Below are 11,358 nucleotides of genomic sequence, written 5' to 3'. Positions count from 1 at the left end.
GGAAGAGCAGGTGCTTTCCTTTGTGTGCCCAAGCAGAGGCACGTTTCACTGTTCTCTGAGCACTCAGAGGCAGCTTTTTTTGAGTGTGTGACAAAACATGGTGACAGCTGCTGAAACCAAGATGCCTGATCTACCTTTTCTATCTAACCTGACTTCGGCGGGGGTGAAGCAGCTCATGTCTTTGGGGTGTGGGAGCCCTAGCAGAAGGCACCCCAGTGCAGCACTCTCATCCCAGCCACTGCCTCGTTTTATTCTCTTTTCTTTCTATAGAAGAGAATATTGCGCCTATGCCATCTGTTAAGCAGAGTGCTGCACGTACATTGCAATATACCCTGCAGCACACCACGGAGCCTCGCAGATTAAACGTGAAGAGAAGTGGCTGGAAGGGGAGAGAAAACTCCAGGTGCTGGAGCTGTTACAGGTGAGCCTGAGCGTTTGCTTCCCCGAGGCAGCGACCCGTCAGGATTAATCTTGCCGAGCGCAGGAATGGCTTTTTTTTTCCCCATTCCAGGAAACCATAAATACCAAATGAGATGCTCAGCCCCACACATGAAAGTATCTTCTTTCTGCGGAGCACGATTGCGGGGGAGTGACGGCCGGACTAGCATCAATCCTGCCTCGTGCTGGGGTCTTCTTAAGGTGGTTCCTTGGGGGAAACAAGGACGGCGGCAAGCATGGGTGCTTGCTGCCTTCCTCCTGAGGAGGCCTCCAAGGGAACACCCTTATTTGTTTCTCCGTCCTGGATCTGCCCGGGGACCCTGCTTTTTATTTCCAGGTTAAAGGACGTTCTCCCTCTTCCCCAAACCAACCCTAATTGGAATCATCTTTAGTAGCCCCTCTTACAAGTACTTTTCATAACGCATCCCAGAGGCAAAGCTGGGGAGGAACTGGTCTTCTTCTGAATGATGCTGCCCAAGCACCATGCAGGAGGGGGCACAAAACAATTTACAGCACTTTCAGTAGCGCAGTTTTGCCAAAGTGGGTGTCATGCCTGTCAGAGAAATACAGCACGGGCAATGAACACTTATTTAGCAAAACCGACTGATTCTCAGGTTTCTTGTCCTCCTGTTTCCTTGTCATCTCACTAGGAAAAGTGATAATTTTCACAAAGATTGTTAAGATTCCTGCTTGTCTCAAAACCTTTCCTCTTCTCAGTTCCCCCCCTTCCTCAGTTTCCCTGACTCTACAAACTTTTTGTTTGAGGGCTGAAGTGTTTTTCGTCTGTTTACGCTTTCCAGTTTGGAAAGACGCCTGTGCACGGGCACCGCTTGATACTGGATGTTCGGTTATGAGACTGGCAGAAGGCCAACGCAAGAGTAATGTTCAGAAAGGCAAACACCAGGTGAGCCGTGGAAGTCATCCCCATGCCCCCACCACGTACCCGCAGGGACGGCTGAGCCTGCTGCCCTGCGGGGAGCTGGGACCCGCTGCCACCTCCCGCCTGCCCGAGGATGCCCAGGCGGCCAGCTCTCTGCCGCAGAGCTGAGCCCATGGCCAAGGCCACCGACTGAGGCCGCACACCACAATTTCAGGGGCAGAGCCCCAGCCTGGGGAGTTACCACAAAAAGAGGAGCGTCCCCAGCTAATTAAGGGCCTTTGGATCAAAAGCAATATATTTAGAGTCCAAACCCAAATGCTTGGCTGCAGGGAGCAGCCGGTGCCGATGCCGGGGGCAGCGGGTGGCAGCTAGCTTGCCAAGCACAGGCTGGGACTGCCAGAGGGACACTGCCGACTCCAGAAGTGCTCCCTTCCACAACCCCTGAAACAAAGGAATTTATTTCAAAACACAACGGCAGTTCCATATTTTGAGGCATAACCAGCCCCTGGAAAATTTCTCTTCTGTTTCTACGTAAACGCGGTATCTTTCAGACAGCACCTCACCAAACCCAAACCTCGGAACAGCCACCGCTGAGAGTGGTGGCAGCAGGACGCCGGGAGCGTGGAGCAGTCGCATTGGGGCAGCGCGTTTGGGGACAGAGGCACTGCAGTCCCGGGGGCCCGGCTATTCATCGCCCCGGTCTTGTCTCAATCATTTTCTGCACAGAGTAGTCCCACATCTCTTAGAACACCTCTTTTGGTGCGTGGGCCACCAAATTCAGACACCTTAAAATTTCAGGCTGGCAGGGCTCGGTTCATGTTACCATCAACTGAGAAAAACACTTGCAAAATTCAGATTCAGGTATGGATTTTGTAGCCCAGGTTTAAAGCCAGCAGGGTAGGACAGAGCTTTGCCTGCTGGGTTTACTCCACAGCCTCCCCATCAGCTTCCTTAAGCATCCACAGTATATGAAAATAAATATATGTATATATGCCGCTCTCCCCAAACTGTACTTTTAGGGGATGAAACTGCAGGTACTGCGCGTTAAATAAGTCAGTTCCTCTGACAAAGACACACTGGGTTGAATTTTAAACAAGGCCTTTAGAAATCTCTAAAATTTTAACCATCAGTGTGTAACAGCTTCTAGGACGTTCCCTACCTTGTAACATTTAAAACAATGATTCATCTTCATAAGAAGTATGTAACTGTCTAAAACTAACTCACAAATAATGTTAATTATCTGCATGGCCTGTGTTTCAGCGTATGTGATTTCCAGCTACCAACACTGGACATTACAAAAGCTTTTACATGACATCGACTTCCCAATGAGCAGCGACCTATCAAATACATAATTTTTAACCTGCATTTGATTGCCATAGCTTAAAAATCCCAGAATTTGTGAGAGCCACAAATAGTCATCAGGCTGTGCAGTGTGGAATAAAAGCCAAGATTTCTGGTTCGGCTTGTTGATATTTCCTGAAAACATGAAACAATTCTGAAAGGACAGATTTCTTGGCTCACAGCTAAAGGTCAGCAGTCACACAGGGAGCACTCGCTAAGTGTACCAAAATGATTGGGAAGGAAAGATTGGCGCAACAACGCAGTATTGTTAAAAAGTGATTTAAGTGGGGGGGAAAAGGGAGAAAAGAGAGAGACAGACAAGGATTAGACTCTCAACAAGTGAGCTTTCATCAAGACTAGAAAAACAGCCTTGTTCCTTGCTGCTTGCAGCCCCTCGCTGTCACTCCGAGCACCGCTGGCTCTTGCTCCCTCTTCCCGCCCCCGCTGCCAGCCGTGCAGCCCCAAACCGCGCTGCCATCCCGGGCTGCGCCGGCTCCGGACGCAACCGCTCCATCCGGGCACCCCTCTAGCCCTTCTTCAATGGTCCAAAGCTTTTTCCAGGCAGATTATGGAGGCACCAGTTTCACTGGGAAGGACAGGAGTCCCGTGACTTTGTGCAACGCTGACATACAGTTGTGTGATATGCAAAAAAAAAGTGCTAATTTTCCCAAGGAATCTCCCCCGAAGCTGCCCAATGTTTATAACTTGCTCTCAGCACAGTTCAAGAGCCAAAGCACTGTACCGGCTAACTCCTGTTCTGCAGCCGGCAGAGGGGGCAACAGCCAGCTCATCGCTTTCTTCAAACCATCTGCTTGAACAAAGTTCTTTGTCGAAGTATGTAATTTTATAAAAACAGATACCGAAAACGTCCCATCCACTGAGACGATCCCAGTTTGAAAACAAGAACATTCTGCAATTAAAATCTCCAAGGCACATATAACGTTGGTAGCATCTTTAAAAGGACACTTAGTACCAGTTCCAACAGAGACTGTCCCCAGTCCCTCCAAGACTCCCTGTCTTGTTTTCACTTTGATTACTCACGTTTTTCTTTTAAAATATGGGGTATGTACAATTTTCCAGGCAAATAAATGCTGACCAAAACAAACCTAGTAGCTTCCAGCACGCCCCCGCCAGAGGCCATCCACCCAGGTAACTACATCCCCCTCCCTGCCTGACCAAGAGCAGGGATTATAGAGAATTTACATGTACAATCCTGCTAATGAAATACCGCTACTCTGACCTCAACGTCCTCCCTAACACTGACTTATCAAAAGCATACGCTCCCATCACTCACGTTTTTGGTTTTGTTTTTTTTTTTTTCCTTTTTTAAATGAAAACCAATTGTTTGTAGAGCAAAATACTACCTCTTAAGCTAAAAGGTTAACAGCAAGCCAGTGACCACATGTGTAGCTTGAATCTGATGCCCCCAAAACGCGCTAACTACAGTAAACGAAAGCAAACCGACAAATGCAGCGGTAAGCAGCTAAGCAATACTGCAGGCTGTTAAACTTTAAATTTAGCCCTGGCAGACCCTGGAGGAAGGGCATCCCAGAAGGCACGTGTCCTCTGCTATGCAGAGAGCACTCAAACCATAGGATCCTATTCCACATGTATCACTTGTGAATATACGGCTATACCTATCTGATGTCATCTATATTTCATACATATATTTCCTCTAAAAATACTTTGTATGAGATAAAGGACACTCTGCTCCTGCCCACAAAGTGCTCGCCCCAAAAGCAGCCAAGTGAGACTGAAACAAATCATAACTCCTTGCAATGAGAGAAAGCCGTAGCTCAGAATAGAGGGGCTCTGACAATTGAGGGTTCTACAGACCCCGACCTGCAAGGATGAATTATTCGCCAAAGCAAAATGCTGAGCACTAGTATGGAGAATAGTACTTCAGAGGCAGATCGTTATAGCCTTGCTATTTTCTAGCTGGAGCTTCAGGGCAATTTACAAGTAGAGACTATTGCCATGATCAGCGGTGAGATTACAGAAGCAAGATTTGCTGTGATGAATCTCAAAAACAGAGCTCCAGGCCTAAAATTCAATGTGCCACACCTGCTAGCAGAGAATCTATGAATAAGCTGACCTCCAGGCTGCAAGTACGTCGAGAAAGGGTTGGACATCCCCATCCAGTGGAGCCTCCCCCACTACGTCCTCCTAAGGCCAAACGAAATCACCAATGTGAAGACGAGCTGTGCATCAACGCTTCTGCAACCCCAAACCTGCACTCCACGCTGCTGCTGAGGAAATCCAACAAAGCCAGGCATTCGGTGCCAGGAAGACCAGAGCTCATCAATATGACATTAAAAAAATCTCTTATTGAACAGCTCTAAACAGCACTACCGGTAAAACAACTTGTTAACTGTGAGATTAACAACATTAATGGAAGATAAGGGTGGTTTCTATGGCATTGCTTTAGGAGCTGAGGGGACTCCATTGCCCCATCACCAGAACTCCCTCAATTTTAAACCACCTATGCAGTAGTTCAAGAAAAAATAATAATACTGCTTATAGGTAAAGTCATGCTTGAAACTCACACACAATATGATGATTTTTTTAAAAATCATGTCTTGCATAAATTATAAATTCTATATTGATTGCAACGGTAGTTAAGCAAAGTAAAAATGTATAATGGGAGCAGGAGACATCTTCTTGGCCTTGCGGGCTCAAGGGAGGTTATTCCCACTGCAAAACACCAATGATCTGTGCATTATGGTCTGTTAAAGTAATACTTGGCTTATTGAACGCTTACTTTGTTTGATGCTTAAAAGAAACTTGGGTACACACCACAGAAATAAAGCTCTATTTCTGTAAAATGCTGGGGAATAAACAAAACAAAACAAAAAACCAAACAGGAAATCCCTCACAGCTCTAATCGTCATCTCAACACAAGCATCCCCCTTTCAGACGCTTGGGTTTGCTTACTATTATTCTTAGTGCTGTTATTATTATTAATCCCCCAGAACATCACACTTGTACTAAACTAGTTGTTCACCAGGCAATTTCTGCTCGTCAATATAATCCTCAAAGCTTCCATCAAATTCTGAACTGTCTTCCATGACAGACATAGAGCTATGTTCTTTTGAGTGTCTGTGGCAATAATAAAGAGCAGATATACCAGCCAATGCTGCACGAGGCGACGGAGGGAGAGGGTGCCAAGGCTGGGGGACGTCCTGCATTACGCCCCGCAAGGGGCTGGATTTCAGAGCTCAGCGAGCGCGCGCAGCGGCAGCTACATCAGGTCCCATTCAGACATCAGTCTGAGCAACCAGCATTGTAGGACTCTCTTGAAAATCCTGGTTATCGCCTTTTAAGGCAGGTGAAAATCAATTAATTTTCAGCTTTTAAAGGAACGCCTTCACTGTGGTCAACCCTGGCCACACAGTTACAATGCATTTTGCAGAGATGCACTGCCTTTTCTTTCTATTCAGTGTAAAAGCACTTAATCTTGGTTATCGGCTCCCTGAAGGTCAGGCTTATTTCTTTAGATCTATTATTTACTGCTTGAGATTTCCAGTTCCACCTTTCTGGCTATTATAGCTTCTTTCCCCAACTACTATTCTTTTCACGATAACTCCATATGATGACTGTTGATAAAGTTAGGAGGACCATGATTCTAAATGTCTGACCTTCTTCAAAATCTGATAATGGATACAGTTTCTGAATCATAGGTCATCTCAATTTTGCCAATAAACCATTTATTTCCAGCGGCCTTCAGACCTTGAGGCTTACTGTGCACTGCAAAATGGATTCTTCAGGGAACAATAAAAGTAAGAGAGCCATCCTCAGCCTTTGCTTAGCACATTAGGAGGGATACAGTGCTTTGGAGAGCACGTTTGTCCACAACATCTTACGTGCCACAGGCTCTAAGACCTTCACTGTGTACAACACTTTCTGATGTTTGTATGAAGCTGAAAGTTATCAACGTTTAATGTGAACTAACCTCCTTTTCATTTGCATTCTATATGGAAAGAACAAGAAAAATCCATGCCTCCTTAAACTCTCCCCATCTACCGAGAGCTATCCAGTCACCTTTACCATATTCTGCAATTTACGGCTCGAGGCACAGTGCCAAGTTTTACATCACGACCTCAAATGTTATGCTGCTGTGGTAAGACCTGATTACGCCACGCTTATAAAAGCTGCGCCGGTGCCAAGGTACACAATTTGTTGGTGCGAGTGCCTGTCTGGCCTCCTGCAATGGCTTCACTGAAATGGAGTTCTCAAAATGACTTGGTCTTGCAAAAGCACTGCCAGAGGTACAATTCCTGTTGAAGGTCTACAATTCACGCAAACTATTGAGCAAGACGCAGAGAAAAGCATGTTGAACACGAATCCCCGGCTCGAAGAGTGCTCGGAAAGTTAAGTGGTGACTGGATCCTGAGCAGGGGGGGAACGGAGCAGGTTTACTTACTGTCGAAGCTTCTGTGCTGTGCTGTCAGGGTCGTCTGCACAGCGCGACCAGCCTCTTTCATCATGGCTTCAAATTCACTTCGGCTTTTGTTTGCAAAGTTCTCCTCCATCTCGCTGGTGCAGCAGGTATAGCCTTGCGGGCAGATTCGCAGGTGCTCCCCTAAAATAAGAGAAAATGTAGCTGAATGGCCAGGTCTGCAAAACAAAAGATTTCTCCCCAAACAACCTCAGCATAAAAATATTCCAGCTCCCTCGTAACTTGGATCTGCATCAGGCTTTACATGTTTAACCCCTAATTTGAGTTATCCGGCGTTAGTATAGGGGTTGGTGTGAATACAGGTACAAATTTTGTCACTGCTGACCGTGAGGGAAGGAAAGGTGAAGGAGATAAAATTCATACATGGGCAAGCAGAAGGGAAACACAAGTGTCTCCTGCTCAAAGCCTGCCCTAGAATCCAGCTCTGCCTAGAATCCCAGAAGACACAGAAGTCTGTGATTAAATGACAAATTAGTTGTCCTCATTAGACATAAGGTATATTAGAACAACTGTTTGAAACTACTTTGGCAAGAAAAAAACCTCAATTCCAATGCAGTCCCCATCCTCAACCAACTCCTCTGTCCCCAAACTATCCTGAGAAGGCACTTCCATAATCAGAGAGGTGGGACTAGTGAAAAGTTTTCAAAATGAAAATTTTTCTGCTGAATGCCAGTGGAATTTGGGTGACTAATTCCCCTCCACACGTTTTGGAATCTGTCCATATACTATTTTTTCAATGAAAAATTTCTCTCCCAGAAAGAGACAAGAGCACCCCAAAAAGGGTTGCTATGACAATCACTGATTGAATACACCCTTTGCTATAGGGAAGGACAGGAAAGGTGAGAGAACTCGGCAGTCAAAGTGAAAAATTCCTCAGTACAGGAGCTCCTCCTGCCCTTTGCGATCTCTTTATTGTGGAGAAGAGAGCCTTTGCATAGGCAGAGTCAGCAACATTTTAAAAATAATTGTAAAGTGTTTATGAGTCCTTACAAACAAAGACACATCCACCCACAAACACACCCTACATTTCTCCTTACCCAGCAATAAGAATGCATCTGAATGAAATCAAACATCAGGTTGGGTTTTTTTTGGTAAAGAATAAAAACCCCCTTGTTCCAAGCACACATTGAGATGAACCAATTAAAACGAAGTTACCATGCTTAACATAATTTGATTGGGATTGCCAATGATTTTGCTGGCAGTTTTACAGGACCATAACACCATAGTTGAGCTGAAACATACATTTTTCATCTCGTGTGTCTCGACAGCTTCAAATCCTGAACCCGCACAGTCCTCCAGAGTTCCCCGTTAAAGTCCCTCGCTGTTTCCAGCATAGAGCCCTTGGCAAATGGGTGTCTTAAGGGTAAAGGGTCTTTCAAACTGGGCATGTGTCCCACCCTCGTGAATGCCACGTCATTAGTAGCCTGACTGAGAGCAATTTAGACAGGCGTGCTCTGTCGTTGATGTATTTCAGGCAGCAGCCCTTTGGGATGAGTTTGCATTTTGCTGGCCCTTGGGCCCCCGCTCACTGGCGGCGCTGGAGCCACCTCTGTGGGGCGGTGGGGTGAGCCCGCCCTTGGGAAACACGTTACCGCGGGCATTTGCACCCACAAAGCAGCCGTCCTGCCCACGCAACGGGCACGGCTGCTCATCACCTTTCGTAGGAGGATAACTCCCACCATCAGGCTCGTGTCTTACTCCCACCCGAGAGGAGCATCAGGGAGGGCAGCGTGTCCCGTGGGCTCCCGTGTCCCATGGGACCACCCTCCCAATCCCCATGCCAATGCAACAGGAATTGCAGCAACTTGCTTCAATATGAAAACTAAGAGTCAAACACAAACATCGCGTGGGTCGATGCTTGCCATACCAAACGCAATCCGAGTCACAGCGCCTGCCTGAGCCTCTCCTTCCTTCGTAAACTACACTGCTGCAACTCATTCCCTGAGCTCGTTTCTCTAAAGCCGCATTTGTACAAGAAAGTCATAGTGAGGATTGCTGACATTTGACAGGCAGAGCTATAATTTTTTGACAAGACACAGCTTTGTTTCCTGTCATGGCAAATTAAAAACTTTCTTCTTGCCCAGCCTCTTCCGTCCGATTTCTGCTGCCACAGGATTTCTCACAAGGATGGAAGTTTTGTTGACAGTTATTTTACTGCCGTATGCATCCTTCTGTGCTGCCCTTGGTGCCCTCGGGACACCCGGGTTATTGTGCCCAGCCTCTCCGAAAGGCCTATAAATAAGGCAAATGATCCCAATGGATCCCAATGGTTCCTGAAGACTGACTTTACCAACACCACTGGCTTGGTTGCTGATAAATTTTGCAGATAAAGTCCTGGCCCTGCAAGCCCCTGCACTTGATAGCACTCAAAAGCACAAGCAGTCCGCCATCTCTCCATCTGCCGTTCCCCACCAGGGTTGCAGGTTCCGTTGAAGCCACAAACAACCCTTTACAAACCCCCCAGGTTCGGTAAACCAAGATAAAGCAGTGGGGAACTGACCCGCACAGGCTTTAGAAACAAAAGAACGGGGCAAAGAGTGGGACTTGCCTCTGGGGAAGAACAGGGCCCGTCCCCAGGAGGAAGATGGAGAAGAAGAGCCCCATGCTGCGCCCGAGCTCCCTGACCAGCAGCGAGGAGCAGCAGCAGTGTGGGGCACGCTAATTAAAACGTGACATGACCGGACAAAAAACCTCCATGCTCCCACCCCGGGCAAAGCAGCGAGTGCGCTGCAGCGGGATGGCCTCAGTCCAACACCGGCAGAGCTCTGAACAGCCTCCGGCCAGCCCGCACCACCGCACAGTGGGAAACACACAGCCGGGACAAAGACAGAAAGCAAGGGAAAAGTCCCACCCGGAGCTAAAATTGCTTAATTTTACACAACTTTGTGAATTGAATATAGATTTTTTTTTTTTTTAATGCTTGAAACTCCGAGTAGTTTTGATCCCTTCTGAAGCTACATTTATTTTGGCTTTCTGCAGGCATTTGTACGGTACTCAGCACCACAGCACTTTATCTCAGTGGGAAGCAAAGTTTTTATCATTTGTCTTTCTAATTGAAACTCGGTGCACGCAAAACAGTCTTGCAGCGCTATGAAAATGCTTTGCTTTCCTTGCTGTTTAACCTGACCCACCCTGCAAATGTTCACTATTATTATTTAACCTTTTTTTATTGACTCCCAAATAAATGCACTCTAGACCCTATTTTTGCTCTCCTTGTATTTCAAAGTTCATTTGTTTGCTAACTGGCCGTTAACATTGCTGAAGCTGCACGATAAACATCTCTGAGTTCACCTGGCAGGAGATTATCTGCAGAAACTTACGGAGAGATAGAGGTGTTTTACGAGGAGTAAATCTGCAAGATACCGTGTGCGTTCTCCTCTCCACCACCGCGGCAGAGACATTTCCCCTTGTACACATGTGCCATGCTGCTAACCCCTTGCTCCAGAGCGTGCGTTCCCAGCCTCTGGAAGAGCTTTGCAGAAAACAAAGCGAGCGTGGCAGAAGCCGACCCGGCAGCATCAAATCTCCTTGAAGATAATGGATACACTCCCAGGGACTCAGGGCATCTCTGGGCCAGGCCCAAAACCGAATTACGCTATCCCATATGAGTCTGTAGCTGAAAGGCGGCTGCCTCTCCCCAGCCCTTGACTTGCAACCCCCCCAGGTCCGGCAGCGGAGCATGGAGGTGCCCAGGGTGCATTCGACGGCTCAGCTAATACCAGCTCTGAGCTGCCCTAAGCACTCTGGATTTAAGACACATTTGTAAGCAAGAGAAGATGCACTTTGGGATGCTCGGCTTCCATGCAGAAAACTAGCAGCTTTGCCCAAGCTTTCGGCAGCCAAAATGTGTGGTTCAATCTGGGTCTCCCTGGAAGAGCCCGCTCTCCCCCAAAGGCTGCCGAAATTGGGGTTGGGTAACCCACCGACTTCACGGTCTCTTGGACGTGGAGACAGGGCACAGCACGCATGAAAACAGCATTGAACAAATATCTCATTTATGATTAACTGCCCTGGAGTGGAAAGGAATAGGCAGGAGGCTGATGACAAGAAAATATCATGCTGCCTGGCTACGGGCTTGGATCGTCCTTCAAACACCCTCTCAGCTGGCTGGGTGAGCAGATCGCTTTGGCTATCAAATTCATTACTGCGTTTGGGAGTGCTGAATATTAAATCACTTGACCACTTTTCCCTGGGGGACGGAGCCGGGCTGCTCTGTGGCAGGGTCCCCCTGGGGTGAATA

At 47.3% G+C, this 11,358-nt stretch overlaps 1 protein-coding gene across 1 annotated transcript in view; it reads right to left on the bottom strand.

Moving 5' to 3' along the window:
- Positions 1-11,358, bottom strand: part of GPC1 (glypican 1) — a 108,790-nt gene that overhangs the window by 94,367 nt on the left and 3,065 nt on the right. The window contains exon 3 of the mRNA XM_009880792.1: positions 7,083-7,241. Coding sequence (XP_009879094.1) covers positions 7,083-7,241 — 159 coding nt within the window. The remainder of the gene's footprint in view (positions 1-7,082; positions 7,242-11,358) is intronic.

Source organism: Charadrius vociferus, unplaced genomic scaffold (assembly GCF_000708025.1).
Source record: "Charadrius vociferus isolate BGI_N301 unplaced genomic scaffold, ASM70802v2 scaffold643, whole genome shotgun sequence".
NCBI lineage: Eukaryota > Metazoa > Chordata > Aves > Charadriiformes > Charadriidae > Charadrius > Charadrius vociferus.
This window is presented reverse-complemented; position numbering and strand designations above follow the sequence as displayed.